At 36.9% G+C, this 20,705-nt stretch overlaps 1 protein-coding gene across 1 annotated transcript; it reads left to right on the forward strand.

Moving 5' to 3' along the window:
- The first annotated feature begins 16,643 nt into the window (after positions 1-16,643).
- Positions 16,644-19,101, forward strand: LOC129770943 (uncharacterized). The gene is made up of 2 exons (XM_055774152.1): positions 16,644-18,240; positions 18,534-19,101. Exons 1-2 carry the CDS (start codon positions 17,010-17,012, stop codon positions 18,887-18,889), a joined length of 1,587 nt encoding a protein of 528 aa, XP_055630127.1. The 5' UTR covers positions 16,644-17,009; the 3' UTR covers positions 18,890-19,101.
- Positions 19,102-20,705: the final 1,604 nt, after the last annotated feature.

The following is a 20,705-nucleotide window of genomic DNA, read 5'->3' on the forward strand; positions in this document are numbered from 1 at the left end:
CCCTCTTTCAAATCAGCGTGTCTAGAATCAGTTCTAAATTTTAAAAAATCAATGAAAATCATTGAATTCAATTATTTAAATGCTTAAACCCTGTAGTCCGACCCTTATTCAACAATAATAATAAATAGAATATTTCTCTCAGCTAATCGCGAATGATTTTCACTCCGAAATTTGGAGCTAAAGCCGGGTTCAGACGGTGCGAGTAAGCATACGAGTCGGTCTAGTCAGTTACTGCAGTGCAGCTACTCACACCGTGTGAACACATCATGCCAGTTATTGTCATGTGTGATCCGGCGTGCGAGCTACTTCAAAGTTTTTTGAATTTACTCGCACTTGCATGCTTCACAACGTCAAAAACAGAATTTAGCGTTCGAATCAGTGATGCCAAATGTAATGAAATGTCTCTATTTTTAAGATATTTGAAAATATGTGAAGATATTTATAGACTTCAAAATTATTGGAAAAACAAATAAAACCCTCATAGTTTCTAAACGAAATAATTGTTATTTCGTTTTGCACGCTGGCGGGGCACGCTTTCTTTTTGAGATAGTTTTCTTGAGAATCTCTAATATAGAATCATTATCAGATCACAACTTACAAAAAAAAGTATTGTTCTAAGAAACAGAATACATATTCGATTTAAAAAAGTACATTTTCATTCATTATTAAAATTTTTGAAGCGTATTTATTGCACCTGCAAATCGACTATCATTTTCATTTCACAAAATAAATAAAATTAAAAAAAAATCTTTTAGACTACCATTTATAACATCACATCCTTTCGGAATTATCTGAGCTATGGATGTTTTCGAGATTCTAAAAAATATCGACAACAATCCCAACGATATTCCAAAACAAAGGCACATCAATGTCATTTCTAATTTAACTCTTGCAGGTACAGCATCCCTCATGACTGTATCTTGGCGTTGTATTCGTGGAGCAATTAAATCCAACAGTTTTTTCACTTGTTCAGGTGTTATTATCAACACTGCTCTGTAATCTCGGGGATCCTCATCGTAGAGTTCCTTCAATATTGTATTTGTTGCTCCTTTTCTTTGCATCTAATTCCTGGCCCGAATCCTTTTCTCTTTCTGCTTTTTCGGATAGTACCTTCAGTTCAAAGAAATTCAGCACAAAGTATGTATTTTTAAACACGATCAGCGTTTGTTTTGCTATAAAATTGTGTGATGATACATTCAACTGAAAACCTAAGATGAAAACTGCCAATAAAGAAGTCGATTTTCCAATCATTTGACAAATTCGGACCTGATTGCTGTTTCTGACTATTTGATGGACATTTGAAAAGTCGCCTGGCATCCCTGGTAAACCCGTGCCGTAGTATCTAGTTTCTCGCCAGCAGCTCACACTGTGTGAACGGACAAGGCGAGTCAACCAATTGTCAAGCGAGTCCACCGGGTCAGTAGCTGCTCATTGTCAAGTCAGCTACTAGCAACGTATAAATGGGCCTTAAGAGATATGTTGGAATAAAAAGTACAGTAAGTTAGTTATAATGCGATATGTTGAGGCACCACTCAGTGTTTCATTGGAGTCGATTTTGACCAGTAATTGGACATTCGCGATTGGTGCGACTTTCAATATGGGGCCATACTTTGGGCCCCGAACTCAATGTTTACAAAAATGTCTAATTAGAGGTAAAAATGTCCAATTAAACGTGTTGCATCACAGATCTGTTCAATTAGCCTAATGTCGAATTAGATGTAAATTACTGTACAACCAAATCAAAACAAAAGCCGAGACACAAAGCCCAGACAAAAACCAAACGAGCCGTCCGTCTCCGCCAATTATGTGCGATTCACATAGAACGTTACGGAAAAGAACGTCCACGTTCCGTCGCCGTCTCCACCAATTCACACATGCAGTCTATGCTTGCAGCAGCACCGTCACGTCAAATGTCAAACGAATGATTCATTTAATGTTATTCATGGTGTCGCCACCTATAACAGTCCTCAATTGCAATGTCCTCTTTCGAATCAGCATGCCTGGAATCAGTTCTAAATTAAGATAAATTCAATGGAAATCATTGAATTATATTATGTAAATGCTTAAACTCCGTAGTCCTGACCTTTATCCAACAACAATAATATATAGACTATTTTTCTCAACTAGTCCCGAATGATTTTGACTCCGAAATTTGGAACTACGAGATATGTTGGCATGAAAAATATAACCAAAACAAAACAAAAGTCGAGACACAAAGCCCAGACAAAAACCCAACGAACCATCCGTCTCCGTCAGTAATTCTTTTCTACAAATCCCACCGGTCGTTTTCGTTGAACGTATGCTGACGGGTCGTTACGTTGCTGGTCTATGTGAATGTTTTCATGAGAATTGCACGGTAGAATTATTGACGTAACGTGACGTGACGGGACGTGAACGTGACGTGGATGTTGTATGTGAATCGCACTTTATGCACCACTCTGTAGTTCAAAGTCTCTTAACAAAGAATGGAATGGAATAATCAGTAGAGGCGAATGAACTGCAAAGTTTAAAGCCTCTTAAAAACAAAGAAAGAAAGAAAGAATAATCAGTTTGAAGAACACACTCTTAACAGCTCAACGTTTACTATCCTATTAACGCTCGTTAGTTAACGCTTGCTTCTATCATTCACCTTCATGCGAGATAATATGATACAACTATTTTGTTTTGTCCGTTTTACTTCGAACAATGTTCATAAGATCATAGATTGATCGATTTCTGCTCCATAAATCAGTTTAGATCCGATGCCTGATGTATGATCTCGATGGTCTCGGTACGTAGAGTAACCTACTTTGTGTGCTGTGGAGTTGAAAGCGATCTTGTCGCATTTGATCACCAACGCTCGATTCGTATTATGAAGTTTCCGGTCACTGTTGTTGAAAAATGACTCCTTACTGTCTCTATGCTTTAGCCATTATTTCGCTGAAGTGCCGTCGGAAGTTGAGTGCACTATCTATCAAGTGTCACTCCAAGATCACCGATCTGGCTCACTCACGGCAGAACTTGATCAACGATCATCGACGATAATCGACGACGATAATCAAACCCAATTGGATGGAACAAAATAGTGTTACATAGTATTACATTATTCATCAAGACAGGTCCTGCAGCCTAAGGCAATCTAGAGCGTTCCGAATTCTCATGTAAATCTTCGCGGCATCCAGGTGGACACTTCGTTAATGAACAGTGAGAACAGCGAAAGAATTAGATTCCTTCCTTCCTTCCCAAAGGAATGCGCCGACTGCGGTCTAATTTTGACATACATCCGACAATCAGTTAGAAACGAGTTAAACCTAACCGTAAATCCGGAGAAAACCCCGAGTTTGTTCAGTCTTGCTAGCAGGATTTTTTGATCAACATGGTCGAAGGTAGCCTCAATGTCTGTATATACTGAGACCACCTGAGTACCCTGTTCCATACTGCGCATACAGAAAGAAACAAAGTCGTGTTCCGTATGTCTCCTTTCTGGAACATTGCTGACCTAGGTAGTGCGGACTGAATCAAAACGGCTGTCAAAAAAGATCCAATTGAAATGTCAAAAGAGATCCAACGATCAGGAGTTTTATTTTTCTTATGATAATCAACACTATAAAAGAGGTATTGTTGTCAAGGGAAAAATAAGTAAAATTATAAAATGAACGAACTACATTTTTCCGTCAATTGTTTAATTAACCATTGCATCTCTAAAAGACCATCTCAGCCTTTCACTGAGCAACGCATTTTTAATGTCCCCTCTCTTTGTCATAACGTTTTTCCGAACGTAATAAAAACAAACAAAGTCAGAGTCACGTAAATGTTTACTCCTGCGATTTGGAAATATTCGATAAAAAGTGGAAGGAAGAGCTGCCAGATGATTTTTAAAAAAAGTCTGTAAAAACATGTGAATGTCTGTTAAAAATGTGGAAAAGTCTGTAAAAGTGTGCAGATCTATAGAAATGTCTTTTAACGTTAATTTTCACTTATTCATTAATACTTTGTACATCACGATGCACGTAAGATTGTATTCTGTATATATATATATATATATATACAGCCATTCCATGCCAAACTAATATAGTTGTTCTCAGCTCTTCGTCAAAAGTGGTAATTTTGTTCTTTATCGCAAAACATTAAACTCGTATTTTTTTAATTTGTCATTAGGGTGCCCATTTCCATTTTAGGGTGATCCCAAAAATCATTTTTTCCACTTTTTCCCAAAATGACTTTTTTCAAAAATTTATAACTTTCGAACCACTCAACCGATTTAGATGATCGACATATCAAATTTAAGCCAATGAGCTTTAATTGAGAAATATTTAACTTGCATATAATATGGATCCTATTTTTAATATGGATTGAAAGCTGAGAACTTTTGCATAAAATATCTCGATATCAGAGATGCTATTTTTTTCGTTTTTGAAATATGATTTTGCAAAACTAATCGATGGTTCGAAAAACAATTTTTCCCCATTTTTCCCACTACAAAAAGTCATAACTTTCGAACTATTGGACCGATTCATATCATCGACATATCAAATTGAAGCTTACGAGATATATTTTTTAAAAAAATATTACTTTTGCGAAAAAATTGAATTTTGTTTTTGTAATTATGGATTGAGTTAGTTTTTCATAGTTTTCTCGGTTAAAGATAGGAGCGCTATATTTTTTTATATTTTTTATGGAAAGCTGAGGAGTATTTACTTAACATATCTCGATATCAGAGATGCTATAATTATCGTTTTTAAGTTAGAATTTTGTAAATTTAACATGTTTTAAGTCTTCGATCAATATTCATATGTGACTAAACTAGACCTATGCTACTAGAATCCAATCTTCCCGCAAGTGTGAGTTTTGCTTATTGGCTTCAATTTAATATATCGATCATCTAAATCGGTTCAGTAGTTCAAATGTTATGATTTTTTGCAGAAAGTTATTTTTGGACAAATGGGGAAAAATGATTTTTTTTTAAAATCATATTCAAAAAACGAAAAAATAGCAACCCTGATATCGAGATATGTTGTGTAAAAAATCCTCAGCTTTCAAGAAAAAATATAAAAATATATAGCGCCCTCTAGTCCAAAGTCATAAAAAAAATAAAAAACGACTACAATCAATAATTACTAAAATATAATTATGTATTTCGCAAGTTAAATATTTTTTTTATAAAAGGCTAGGTCAATTTTATATGTCGATCATCTAAATCGATTCAGTGATTCAAATGTTATTAATTTTCATTTGTCATTTTTGGGAAAAAGTGGAAAAAAATGATTTTTCGGACCACTTAATAACTTATGTGCTGTAAGTGTGTTTAAATGTTTCAACGATCTACACATACATACATACACATACATACACAAACATACGCGTTGTTAATTTTTATAAAACACAGTATTTCTCCGTTGATATATTGGACATCCACCAAGGCTTGCGGTCTTGTCGTTTTTATTTTTAAAAAAATGCAGTGTATATTTTCCATCCGCCATGCAAGGCTATACAAGTTTTAGACCACCACACGGCCATGAACCATGTCTGTCGTAACAATATCGAACAGTAACCCATATTTCGTCATAAGCACCCGAAAGCAAATGTAAGTTGTTGAAAATGGAATGAAAATTTTTATTCGATGTTGTTTAAATACATAGGTTGCATAGTCCTGACCCTAACTTAACTATTTTTCAATAAATCTCCTTGCATTTCAGCAAAACAATCTTGTCTAGAACAGAAAATAATTATCAGAGACAATTTTCGTTCAAGATTTTTCCTTACCTGCAGAGAATGCAATTCTCGCGTAACTTTTGAAAAGGTCCTATGTAACAAATGTAAACAAATCGAGTTAATGGATGCACGCTATTAGTTTTCAATCATTGAATGTATTACAAAAACAATCGTTCACGTATCTATCTTCTTCATCTTTTTGTCGCCGATACAAAAAATATCCAATGTACAGATTCGAATTTTAAGCACCCGGCTATTACTTCGGACGCCACTTTCCTCCGACGGCCGAAACGTCCGAAGTAACAAAGCAGTCAAAACAACTCGCAGTCGTACTTCGGTCGTTTTGGAATTTGTTTCTTACAGGTGTTGTTATCGATTTCAGTGCAATTCAACGAGTGATAACAATAGTAATCAGTCTTTAGAACGAAATGCTGATATTTGGATTGTTGTTTATTAGTTAGTTTCAAATTTTTATATTGCATCGTAATATGTCCAATGTGCAAACGCGGGCAGTCAAAACGTCCAATGTAACATTTTTCGCTCCGAGGCTTCAACCTTAATCTCAAATCACGGAACAATAGTTACGATGTTATTCTTGACAGCTAGTGGTGAAAACAGTGATAAAGATTGATAGCTTTTAAGACAATTCGAGAAATAATGTTCGGGTCTTCAACTACGTTTTTCTCGAGTTGGCGAAAATGTTACATTGGACCTTTTCAAAAGTTACGCGAGAATTGTTCATTAATTGTGAATAACCGTATCCTCTTTTTCGTCTGCAATGATGTCAAGGCAAAAGTACGTATGTGTATGAGTTCCAAACATCATACACACCAGATGGGCCAACAAGAAGGACTGCCGGGCCGCAGGTTGAGTATCGCTGTATTCTGTATTAAAACTATGGAAAAATGTCATATGGTGAGTCAAATATTTTTGATGTGATGAATAGATGTGATGAATGTTTTACAGATATGTCTGTAAATTTACAAACATATTTGTAAATCTGGCATCTCTGGTGGTCTAAGAATTTATTGCAAGAAATCGCTTGAAAACATGCAAGAATTTGCTTGAGAATGAAGTGGATTGAGTCCGCACCACTTAGTTGCTGACTACTTTTATAGCGAAGGAAATGCACTCTGCTATAGTTAAGACAATAAGACCGATAAAGGGTAGGCTAGGTAGACATTTTACGGCATCCAAGAAGGAATATTGGAGTACCCCAAGCCAAAGTCATACTTCAGCCAAATAGTACTTCAATTCATGGATCATAGTCTCTACAATCCCGCTGGTAGCTCAAAAATTTTCGAGATTAAAAACGTTGCTTGGAATGTCTCCGACGACAGCAGTTTCGCTGGTCACCTTTGTTGTGCACTGGAAGCATTGCTGATTGCTTCTATAGCGAAAAAAAATATATAGAGGTGTCGAATATGACCTATAAAGGGTTGATTCACATTTTTGCGGCACCCAAGACAGAATATTGTCCGGCTCTAAAGAATATTTCTTTTGACGTAGAACTACGTCTTTCATTAAGGGTGCCAAATCAGAAAACAGGTCACGTTTTTATGAAATAAAGTTAACGTTAATAACTATTTTTGCCGCGAACGGATTTCAGCGATTTACATACTAAACGAATCGGAAATTCCCTAAGATTTGTTTAATATGCTATACATTAGAATCCCCTGGTTTGTAAATAGTTAAAATTCATAAAAACTTTAGGCGTTTCATTTTTCCATACATTTGTTCTGTCCATTTGTGTGCTTTCCCGAACAGAGCTGTCAATAACGAGCAACTTATCGATGACCAACGAAGGGGAAATCGTAGGATTTGAAGTCGCCGTGAACATAGGAAAAGTAGAAGAATGAAGGGGAATATTTTCCTTGAGTATAAACAGTGGATCTCGCTGAGGCAAACTTTCATTCGGCATCGGACTGTTGAGCACTTTGCTTTCGCTGCGCTTCGATCTAAGATTGGTAATCCAACTTGGATATCGTCGTTTGCTTTTTCTGTTCATTATTCGTTATTCGTATCGTGTGTTTTTCTTCCCGCGTCATAAATTGGACGTTCCGTGTAGTGTGTGATGAACAAGAAGAAGAGGGAGGCAGGCTCTAATGATGCACGCGATGTTGGTGTAGTGAAAAGCGCTCGCAATGAACCGAGCCTTCGCGAGTGTGACACCGCATCGAACAACAGCAGAATAGGCGATTTCGGCGCGTCGGTCGAAAATGTAAACGGCTTCTTTGGTGTCTTTGAGAATGTAATAATGTATTAAACTGACGTTATGGCGAAGCAGGCGTTAAGGTTATGCTCCAAAAAATATTTGGGGAATACCACGCATCTTGAATGTCTTACTGGAATGTTATAAGTTATTTAGGTTCGCGTGCCAACCGCAAAACTGCCTTCAACTAGGATTGCATTTGTGCTAATATTGATCATAATGAAGTACTGCTACTGTTTTCGAGGTTGTTGATATTAACAAAAAGAGTTTATCTCGCTTGTTTAGTCACCAAGAAAGTAAATGTCGTTCTGGAGTTTTGTATGTGATTGGGTTTCGCTTACCAGTAGCAAAACTTCCTCCACTAAGGGTGATAGCTGCGCTTCTCTCGAGCATGAGAAAGTGATGCAACTTTTTTTGAGGCCAGTAATATTAACAAAAGCGTTTCTTTTGAGAATAGCGCAAAATGATGAGAAGTATTTGTATTTCTAGTAGCTTCAAGCCACCAATGTATTGTTCTGTATGCATGCTATGGCGAACGCTTGTTTGACGCTTGGTTTACGTTGTACGAACGATGCCTAGAGGTGCGATTGCTTTGAGGCAATACTAAATAACATGTAGCATGATATTTCATACTTGCAAGTGTTGTCATTGTTGTTGTTTCCATTCGGTGCCAAAGATATATTGATGTGGTTATGAGATGTGGAATAATAGTGCTGGTGTAACATGTATATAATCGACTGTAGCCGAGTCTATGTCAATTGCGGAAAAGGCCACCGGAATAGCGTTCGAGGTAAGTTTTTAATGCATTGACATGGAATGAATCGCGACATACGATCAGCTAGTGTATTGTTTTGCGAGGGCAAGAATGAATCATCAATCAATTATAGTCAACTGATTCTACAATGAAAAACCATTTCAAAGATTATTCTACTAAGCACTTGTTTCGAAAATTTCACAGCATTTAGATCATTACATTAGATCTTCTTCACAATGTTTCGCCAATAAACCCGATCTATGGCTGCAATTCTCCAAATCCCGACCGCACCGATTCTTGCCAAGTCCTGTTCCCTCTGGTACAACTACCTCGCTCACTGGGCTCCTCTCCTTCTTGTTCCCACCAGATTCGATGAGAATACCATTTTTTCAGGGTTGCTCTGCCGTTCTATGGATAGTTGTCCCATGTTACTTTTTGAAAATTTTCACTTTTCTTCATGAAACGATGTTTTTTTGCATAACCTTCCGGAAATACACAACCAAACTTATTGTTTGTTTCCAGCTTCTGAAAAAACAAAATCAAGTTCAATTGTTCCATGTTGACATTCTAGGCATAACTGTCCCACCATGTATTTTTTGTAGATCCGTAATAAATGAATCGATTGAAGTACAATACATTCATGTCACGCTTGCAGCAAGGCTAATGCACTTATTTCTGGTTTGGAAGAATAAACTGATTCTCAAACAAATAAAAAAAATTTTAACAGAACACGTGTACACTTTGTTAGCGAATGCCTATAATAACAGTAAGATTTATATTCTGTAGAGAGGCTATCCACATACCACGTGGACAACTTTAGGGTGGGTAGGGGTAATGCAAATGTCCATGCTTGTCCATGGTGAGGGGTGAGGGGGTATAGAATAAATCCACGTGGACACATTCAATAAATATTTTTGAAAAATATACTCAAAATGGAATCAGCTCTGCATTTAAGTTCTGCATATATCTATGTGTGCAACCATGGCCGAGTGGTTAGCGTCTCACATTATCATGGCGGGTGTACGGGTTCGATTCCCGTTCTAGGCGGGGGATTTTTCGTCAGAGAAATTTCCTTCGACTTGCACTGTGGTCACGCGTATTCTAGAGCTTGTCCCTCTGAATACATTCAAGGTGTATTATTTGGCTTAAGAAATCTCAACTAAGTATTAATAAATGACACTAGTTAATTTGAGACGGCAAAAGTTCCACAGGGAAAGTTAACGCCATTCAAGAAGAAGATATATCTACGTGAACAGGTTCAATGAATTATTCTGGAAAACACGTTCACATCTGTATTCAAAAAGGAATGATGTTCTGCATTTTCAAGAATGTTCACATTTTCTATCCACCCTAAATACGTATTTATTTAAAAAGGGGTTTAGCTATTAAAGTAATTCACATAAAATGGAAGAGATCTGACGCTGAAATAGAAAATTCACATAACAGATAATTAGAGAGCTTAGATTTTAGTGATTTTAGAACCTGATATAAATATTTTTATTTTTCTACATAGGTAACATAGGTAGGCTACTGAAAACCAATCTTTCGCTTGAGTGGCTTCCAACTTCGAGCGGTTGAAGGGCATCATTTGCTTTTGGAAGCTTGGTGGACATGCTTTTGCAATGAAAACATATGAGAGATGATTTCGGTAGTTCAAAAGAGGTAGTTTCGATCTGAGGGAACTTGGACGTTTCGACCGAAATACGTGCTCTGTGTATGGTGGACCAGAAGGGTATGGTATACCCTGAGCTACCGGGTGAAACAGCGAATAAAGATCGCTACTGACAACAAATTGTTAATTCAAACTTTGCATTGATGAAAAAAGATTGGAATGGACTCAAGGCACAGGAAAGTGATATAGAAATTATGTGTTTTCTCCATCGAAAAAAAACGACAATTTCAACTCGCACACCTAGTATGTTGACTATCTTCGAAGTACCCGAAGTACTGTGGATGAATTCTTCATCCAAAATTTAGGGCTCAGTTGCAATGAAAAATAGAATATTTAGAATACGAGTTGCAATGTACTTTAGACATGATTAACTTGATGGGATGTGGTTTTTTCAGATAATCGGAGAGGGACTTAAATATAATCAGAGCCGTCGCTATGCACCATAATTTGGCGGTTATTTTGTGTAATACTATAATACTAAAAATCCACGGTTTGAATACCCATATTAATCAAGCATTTTAATTTATAACTTCGTACGAGTTGTATGCAACTAGAAGAAAACTCATCCCTGCTTTTACTGCTAAAATAAAACTAGTGAAATTTATATTTTATGAAAATATTTTTCCACGAATTCTAGTTGTCGCTTCAATTTTTGAGAGGTTGTCTTGTATTAAACGTTTTGTGAATGAATTGGCCTCAATCCGTTGATTAATTTGTCTTTTTCTTTAACAAAACAGAATGCTTTCGAAAAATTTCGTTCGAATGGATGAGCTTCATTTAAAACGCCATTCAATTGATGATACATCCCGTCAAACTTATTAGAAAGAACTCATCTAGACCGTTGTGCTCCGGAAATTTTCTGGCGCTGGATATAAATATACAGATAAATTTATTCAGTTGTTATTTCATGCATAATGAAGATTTTAAGGAATTTTGTTTTGGGCATAAATATTACATAAATCAATCAATAAATTATTGTACACATTTGAAAGCTAACAGTACTGAATTCAGTTGTTCGCATGAAATTCCTTGAAAATATTGATTTAGCATTGATTATTTATCTAAGTACAAATTTTTGGTTTAGTACATTCAACCACCGTGATATCAACTGCCATAATTTCCCACGACCAGCGATTCTACTTTTACCCAAACTCTAGAATATTTCGTTCGGAGATGTGTAATCAAATATACAGGCCTCGAATATTGCGAATACAGTGGAACCCCGATTATCCGCGGAATAGTCGGGCTAACTCACCGCGGATCACGAAAATCGCGGATAACACAACAAATGACTAAAAATGAGGTGCAAACACAAAAAGAAACAGATATTTCAGTATGAAAAAAATGTTTTATCAATACAGGAATCATTGATCTGCTATCCATCTGTAAGGTTCATAGAATTACTATGGAACTCGCTTTCGCGGATAAACCGCACCGCGGATCATCCGCTCGCGGATAATGGGGGTTCTACTGTATTACGTTAGTGAGTCCACCGAGTTGAGAGCTGGTTGGCTTAAATTTAAAAAAAATTAAAAAAAGCACTTATCTAGACACGCAATTCCTAATGGTCGTTATAGGAATATATGGAACATATTCTGAATGCGCTGGTGAATTCTTTGTTAACGGAAATATAGAATGGTACGCGAGTTAGCAACGATCCCGATCACCTACATTCTTACACCAGCGGCATGACGTACCACATGTTGAAAACATCAACAACCCGGACCACCAACATGCACCGAGTCACCAACCACCACCGAGCCAGCGACGCGACGCACCACATGCTGATGTTAGCATTACTGATTTTTGGGCAGCATGTGTTTACAAACATGTGTTGTTTTTCATTCTCAGACCGATCCAGGACAATAGGCCACTTTGTTTAGCATAAATAATCTACATTTGAAAACGAACTGTACCTTTTTAAACTCAGACAAGAAATAAAGAATCAGAGTTATTTTGTGACCCGAACTGTATAGATGTTTAACTGGAGGCTCCGGCGAGATTCCACATCGGGAATAGTATAAGTGATTTGTGTTTCAAAAATTCTAAAAAAGTGCTTAGTGCATTGTAACTGTGGTGGAAGGAGCCACGGAACCAAGAAGATCACCAAGCGAGGAGACGGACACTGTGGATTTCACCCGATCGATAGGAGGGCCCTTAGTAGCAGAAGCAGCAACAGCAGCGGAGCAAACAGGATCATCCCGGACTATCTGCCGCTTCTCCCCCGATAGTGGACGCCGCCAAAAAAGTCCGGATTCATCAATGCCGGCCGAATCAAGGACACGGTCCTATATGTAAGTGAAATTTTTTTTTCTCTTTCTTTCAAAGTGAATAAGTGAACAAAAGTGAATAAATAAAATTTAAAAAATAACAAATAATAAAGTAATTTAAAAAAAAAATAAATAAAAAATAAAATAAAATCATAAAAGATTTTGAAAACCCAAAAAGTCCACACACTGGCATTTGTAGAATAATTTAGTGAAAATCTTTAGTGAAATAAAGTGCCGTTTCCTTCCATTGTTGATTCTAACATTGTGGAAGTTTTGATATTTTTATAAGAAATTTTAGTTTTCTTGTTTTACGGTTGAAACATCATGGCTCAGCCAGCCGAACAGAATGAATATGTTCCTGAGCAGGAAACCACACCAGCTCAGAGATACGCACTTGACAATTTTTCCACAGTCGGTAAACTTTCCGATTTTGTGAAAGACTTAGGGAAATTCGACGGTAAACCAACGGAATTGATAAGTTGGATTGCAGATGTTGAAGGAATATTTGATCTGTATAGAGATCTTCCCAGAACATCGGTCGAGTATGGAATTTTGATACGCAGCATACGTCGAAAAATTGTAGGCGAAGCATTAGATGTGCTGAACGCCAACAATATTCTATACGATTGGCAGGGAATAAAGAACACTTTACTTCTTTATTACCGTGACCAAAGAGATATTCAAACATTGGACTTCGAATTGACCACTGTGAAAAAAACGCATAATGAAAGTCTAAGCTCTTATTTCAGCAGAGTCAACGAACTTCTTTCATCCATAATTGTTCAGATTCAAGTGGATGAGACTATGCACAAAAATGCAGCGCCGCATATTGACTATTTTAGGAAAAAAGCACTAGACTCATTTATTAGAGGATTAGAAAAACCCTTGAACATATTGCTCAAATCCGCCAATGTGCAAACCCTAAGCAAAGCTTATCAATTTTGCTTAGAATATCACAATATGGATTTACGTTCAGCACCATTCAGGAACGAACATAGCAACCATCCAATTCCAAAACCTAGGGATTTTAATACACCTAACCCTCCACCCAGACCGCCGATAAGGAAACCGCACACAGCTCCAACATTTACGCAAACAAATCGATATCAAACTCCCTTCCCACCTCCCAGAAACTATTCAACACCTCAAACAATTTTCTATAGACCACCACCACGGCCAACTTTTCAACAAAGAAGCTACCAAAACAGTCACAATTATAACCCAATACACCAACAACAGCAAACTAATAATCTGAGACCATTTCCTAACCCAGAACCCATGGAGGTCGATCAGAGTATTAGATCTCGAAGGGTGAATTATGGTAATCGGCCAATTTTAAACATACAACAATCTCAGAATGTTAGGAGGTCAGCAAACCCTGTAGTGTTCAGTTCTGAACCCCAAACCTATGAAGTTCATAATGACTATTACGATCAGCACGACGAATAAGACGACATACATTATTCTTACCAAGAGACACCATATGAACAAATAGATAATTGTTCTTTACCAACCGAAGAAGAGAATTTAGGAACTAACGAGCAGCCATCCACCTCAAATGAATCTAGTTCAAACCAGGCTAATTTTTTAGAGTGGAATATGAGTTGGTAAAGCCAACTCTGCCATATATAAATCTGAAAACAACAATTGGAAACTTCCCATTTTTAATCGACACGGGAGCAAATATCAATCTTATAAACCCAAAACTTGCATGGACTTGCAAAAATAATAAACCATACAACTTCTCAGCGGACCAAATCGCTAGCGCCAACGGGAAATTTAATGCAACCTCAGCTATCGATTTGAATTTTTTCAGTCCCAAAATAAATCATCAAGCTCAGTTTTTATTACACAATTTCCATCCCTTCTTTAAAGGCATTATTGGAACTGGAATCCTAAATGCACTCAATGCAATAATAGACCTCACTAGCGGCATGTTTTACCTCTCAAAGAGAAACGAATTTTTAAATATCCCACTTGAACATTATTGCCCAAGACAAAACGCATCCAATAATTTATCCCAAGGAATGACACACAACGAAAACCATTCACACCACACATTCAGATCCGACCTACCTCAAGAAAAGGGAAACAACTCAAACGATGACCCACAACATACATTTAGGACGTCTCATCTTTCAACGAGTGTAAAAAAAACAGTTACTTGAAGTGCTGAACAAACATGAAAAAGCATTTCACACACCCGACTCAAAATTAACTTGCAGCACCGTAGTAGAGTGTGCCATAAATACGACCGATAATATACCCGTTCATCAAAAAGTGTACCCATATCCAGCAACATATGCTGAGGAGGTAAATAAACAAATAAGCGATCTGCTTCAAAACGGAATCATACGACCTTCACGTTCTGCCTGGACTTCACCAGTGTGGATCGTACCGAAAAAAACTGATGCTTCAGGCAAAAAGAAATTTCGCATGGTAGTGGATTACCGTAAATTAAACGAAAAAACTGTTTCAGACAGGTACCCGATGCCAGAAATTAATTATGTAATTGATCAATTACGAGGTCAACATTTTTTCACCACCCTCGATTTAGCATCTGGTTTTCACCAGATAAAAATGAAAGAATGTGATATTGAAAAAACTGCTTTTTCGATCAACAGCGGTAAATACGAGTTCACACGTATGCCGTTCGGTCTTAAGAACGCTCCTGCTATATTCCAGCGAGCGATTGACGATGTTTTAAGAGTATTTATTGGAAAAATATGTTACGTCTATATTGATGATGTAATCATATTCGGAAAAACTTCAGAAGAAGCTTTACAAAATCTTTCAACAATTCTAAAAGCACTGGACGATGCTAACCTAAAAATTCAGTTGGATAAATCAGAATTTTTACACAACGAAATTGAATTCCTTGGTTATATTATTTGTGCTGATGGCATAAAACCAAACCAGAAGAAAATTGAGGCGATTAACAAATACCCAGAGCCCAAAAATATTAAAGAACTGCGAGGATTTTTAGGAATGATGGGTTATTATCGTAGATTTGTCAAAGATTTTGCAAAAATTGCAAAACCATTAACAAATCTCTTAAGGGGGGAGAGAAATCCCAAATCAAACAGAAAACTTTCACTCAATGACGTAGGAAAACAATGTTTTCTGAGAATGAAAAGCTTACTTTCGTCATCCGATATACTCATTTACCCCGACTACAATAAACCTTTTATTTTGACAACAGATGCTTCTGATTTCGCAATCGGTGCAGTTCTGTCTCAGGGAGAACTAGGAAAAGACAAACCCATCCATTTTGCTTCCAGAACACTTTCAAAAACTGAAGAAGGTTATTCAGTGCCGGAAAAGGAAATGCTTGCCATTTTCTGGTCATTGCAAACCTTTCGAAATTACCTATACGGAGCAAAACTACAAATTCTAACCGATCACCAACCACTTACGTTCGCCTTATCCCCTAAAAACACAAATGCCAAACTAAAACGATGGAAGGCATATTTAGAAGAACATGACTATAAGATTGTATATAAACCGGGAAAATCAAATGTTGTGGCGGATGCACTTAGCAGAATCGTATGCTCCATGACAGGAACACAACATTCTACTGATACTAGTGACGATTTTTGCATAATATCCACAGAAGCACCACTTAATGTGTTCAAACACCAGGTGGTCATCAAACGAGGACCAGACAAAATAATTACGGAAAAACCATTTCCAGGCTTCACAAGAATAACTATACAAGTAAACGAGATTAACGATTCTTATCTATTTCAGATTTTAAAAACTCATTTCAATCATACAAAGGTCAACGGATTATTAACGCCAGAAAATATCATGGGAAAGATTCAAGAAGTCTTTAAGGAGAAATTTGGAAGTAGTAGAGCGTTAAAAATCCGTTTCACACAAAACCTTTTACACCAAAAATCTTGGTCATGGATAATGAAAAGTCATTCATGACAGGAGAACTCATTAACTTTTATAATACATACAATATTGAACCGTACATCACAGCAACCGGTCGCAGCGAGATAAATGGAATCGTCGAGAGATTACATTCCACATTTTTGGAAATTTATCGAATACAAAAAATGGAAAACCCCGAAAAAACAGTAATTGACCTTGTTTACATGTCTGTTCACAAATACAATTCGACAGTCCACTCTAGTACAAAATTCACCCCATATGAAGTAATACTCCCATCTAGCAGATCTCAGACAATAGTCGAGAGAACCTTTAAAAACCTTACTACAAAACAAGCAAAGGATTTGTCCTTTCACAACAAAAATAAAAAGAACATATTAATTGACAATGATATAGACGCTTTTGAAAGGACTCGACGAAGAGTCAAACACAGCAACCGATACAAGAAAATTAATATTTCAAAGGTTAATAAAAGTACTGTTGAAACTAACGACGGACGACGTATTCACAAAAATGATATCAAAATCAGGAATACCTAAATTTTATCCTCTTCATCTACTTTTCAGACTCCTGCTACTATTCATTATTCGACCCATAGTGCTGGAAACGAAACATGACGTGAAAATTCATCTACAGAACTTAGGACGACAACCTATCCTGATATTTCACCAAGGAGAAGGACGACTCAGACTGGACTACAAATATTATATACACCATTTTAATCTCACCATCATTAGAACACAAATCAAAGGCCTCAGAGATCAATTTGATAACTTTAGCAAAAACCAGTTCACGGATTTAATAGTTGAAAAATTTAACGAAATAGATTTCGCTTTAAAAAGCATAGACCCAATTAGAAGACATAAGCGCTGGGATAGTTTAGGTGCGATTTGGAAATTCTTAGCTGGTAGCCCAGACGCCAACGATTTGAAAATTATAAATTCATCCAGAAATAATCTCATCATTAATAATAATGAACAAGTAAAAATAAATCGCGAAGTTAATTTACAACTAAAAGAGGCTATATTTCAAACAAAAAAAGCAATACAGTTATTTAACGTTAGATCAATAGAAATGTACTGTACTAAACTCTTATTTCACTTGAATTTCTTGTCTGAAAAACTAAATCAAATTATTAATACTATAATGCTAGCTAAATTAGGATTAGTTAATGAACAAATTTTAAGCCAAAGAGAAATTGACATTTTAATTACAGACTTAGCTAGGGAAAATATTACAGTTCACACTGCTGTGGAGGCAACAAATTATGCGACGACGTCGGTAGCATCGAATAACTTAGAGATTGCCCTTATCATCAAGATGCCAAAGCTAGACCCAAGGATTTTCAACAAGATACGTCTATACCCCATCATACACAACAATAAGAAAGTACATACACTCCATCAGCTTTATCTATCCCACGATGATGAAATTTACCGAATAGGTTCAATCGAACCAACCATATTCGCTACACACGAAATTCAGCTGGATAATACAACTTGTATACCGAAATTGTTAAAAGGAGAACCTGCGACTTGCAATTACACATCAAACCCAATCGAAGAAGAAGTCCTTTACCTTGACGAGCGACATATACTTATAAACACGATGAAAAATTTCACTTTATCATCTAACTGCGGAATAACTCAAAGGAATCTTTCAGGATCATTTGTTATATTCTTCAGCAACTGTCAACTATACGTCAACAACGTTTTATACACATCGAGAGTACAAACCTTACCAGGTAATCCAGTTCAACTTCATTTGGATGGAGTCGAAATCAAAATGCAACAAGAAATCTTGAACATTAGTGTGTAACATCTTCACAAGCTTCATTTAGAAACTCGAAAGGAATTGGAATTGCTTCGTCTAAACAACACCAGTCTGCATTTTCCACATTGGAGTATCTTCGGAGGAATGGCCATTTCGCCATTCATAATCGGTTCCCTACCTTTTTTATGTTTTCTCATCTACAGAAACAGAACAATACAAGTCAATCTTAACAACTCTCATCCCAACAACTCATCTCAAGACCAGAATACATCAATGAAACCGGAAGCAGTACAACTACCATTGGACAACATCCGACCCACGTTCAGGACTTTGTCAATCAGAGACGTGATTCAGATGGAACCGAATCACTAAAAGGGGGACGAGTTAGCAACGATCCCGATCACCTACATTCTTACACCAGCGGCATGACGTACCACATGTTGAAAACATCAACAACCCGGACCACCAACATGCACCGAGTCACCAACCACCACCGAGCCAGCGACGCGACGCACCACATGCTGATGTTAGCATTACTGATTTTTGGGCAGCATGTGTTTACAAACATGTGTTGTTTTTCATTCTCAGACCGATCCAGGACAATAGGCCACTTTGTTTAGCATAAATAATCTACATTTGAAAACGAACTGTACCTTTTTAAACTCAGACAAGAAATAAAGAATCAGAGTTATTTTGTGACCCTAACTGTATAGATGTTTAACTCGCGTTCACTGGAAATAATCTGAGCGATGAAGGTTCTGAATTGCGTTGACGACAACAGATAAGATGAGACAATGTGGCTGGACAGGGACGCAGTTTAAGAACTTTTGAACTCATGCCATCTAAATTTTTGAGCATTTAATTTGTTTATCTGTTTTTATTAATAAAAAACCATAAAATATAAATTAAAACAATATTTGATTGGACGCATTTCCATATTTCTATAAAAGAATGTCCGCGTGGACAACAGGGGGAGGAGTGTGGTCAATGTACACGCTTGTCCACGGAGGGGGAGGGGGGAGTCTAGCATCGTGCGTTTTCTGTCCACATGGTATGTGGACAGCCCCAAAGGTGTTGCAGATCACTCACTGCGCTCACACCACTGTACGATTCACAATCGACATTACTACCATCATATACTCGATCCCGATGCTACTTGCTATTCGCGTTGACGGCGAAATGGTGCTGACATCTGGATACGACATTAGTTTGTGTGAGGCCAAATATTCTCTATCAGATTAGTCGGCCCTAAGGCAGTTTTAAATTGTTAAAATTTGTATGAAAATTTTTTCTTGGCGTTATTTACCTTCTAAAAGTACGTTGTTCTGACCTTAATTTAAACTATTTTCTATGGTTTTCTATGGCATCATTTCTTCTGCAAACCCATATTTTCATGCCTACTCTCCCATTTCGTAATACGAAGCTCGATGCCGTCAACGCGGATTGAACCATATGCTTTTACTTTTTATGCTATTAAACTGCAGAGCTATGCGTAAATAGTTCTTACATATTACGTTTTAGCAAATTTCACTTGTCTTCATAAAACGATGTTTTAATGCATAGCGATAGCAGAGCGGGAGCAGCGGAGCGGGAACAACGAAGCGGGAGCAGCGGAGCGGTCATCAGGTAAGTAACCCTTTTTTTCAGCTTTCAGCGGACACCAAGTCGACAATTGTTGGAGATATTGGCACTACGCGAAAACTATCCGGTAAGTACTTTCACTTTATTACTTTCTAATTCACTTTATTAAAAATAATCAAAATAATTCAAAGGCTGACGTCTTCAGCCGTCAGAGAGGTAAAGGAGGAGGATGAGTCGTCTCGAAGGCCTTTTTATATTTAGTTCAACGGAAGCGTTATGGTCTCCATGACGTTTAGTATGGCCTCCCACAATCCAATCGACGAAAAAATCATCGACCTAACACCGACCGTAACGCTGGTGCCTATTCGGTACGATGTTGACATCTGGATACGCCATTAGTTTGTATGAGGGAACCTTTTCTCTATCAGATTAGTCGGCCCGAAGGCAGTTTTAAATTGGTAGAATTTGTATGAAAATTGTTTCTTGGCTTTATTTATCTACTTGAAGTACGTTTTCCTGACCTTAGTTTAAATTATTTTCTATAAATTTTCAGATATTCTCACAAAAACTTACCTTTATAATATAAAATTATCTTTAGGCATAATTTTTGTATGACGTTTTTTCATCACTTGCATGCAATAGTGATTTTCATTTACATTGAGTACTAATTTCATTTGAGAAAAATAATGTTCATTCATAATTTTTATTTTAAAAGTGTGTTTATTCCTTTTGAAAATCCATTCTGTCATGCCTATTCCCCAAATACGTAACATCGAAAATTCGTTGGTCGAAAATACAGAATGATTAACAAAACGAATCGGCATCACTTTTTCTTCAACGATGAACTGTCATCTC

Source organism: Toxorhynchites rutilus, chromosome 2, assembly GCF_029784135.1.
Source record: "Toxorhynchites rutilus septentrionalis strain SRP chromosome 2, ASM2978413v1, whole genome shotgun sequence".
NCBI classification, from domain to species: Eukaryota; Metazoa; Arthropoda; class Insecta; order Diptera; family Culicidae; genus Toxorhynchites; species Toxorhynchites rutilus.

What these genes read in the sequence shown, in the direction of transcription:
- LOC129770943 (XM_055774152.1), top strand. Translation starts at nt 17,010, where the DNA reads ATGATATCAAAATCAGGAATACCTAAATTTTATCCTCTTCATCTACTT. An exon ending in GAGAGTACAAACCTTACCAG is followed by an intron (nt 18,241 to 18,533) that starts GTAATCCAGTTC and finishes TCTCAAGACCAG; the next exon opens with AATACATCAATGAAACCGGA.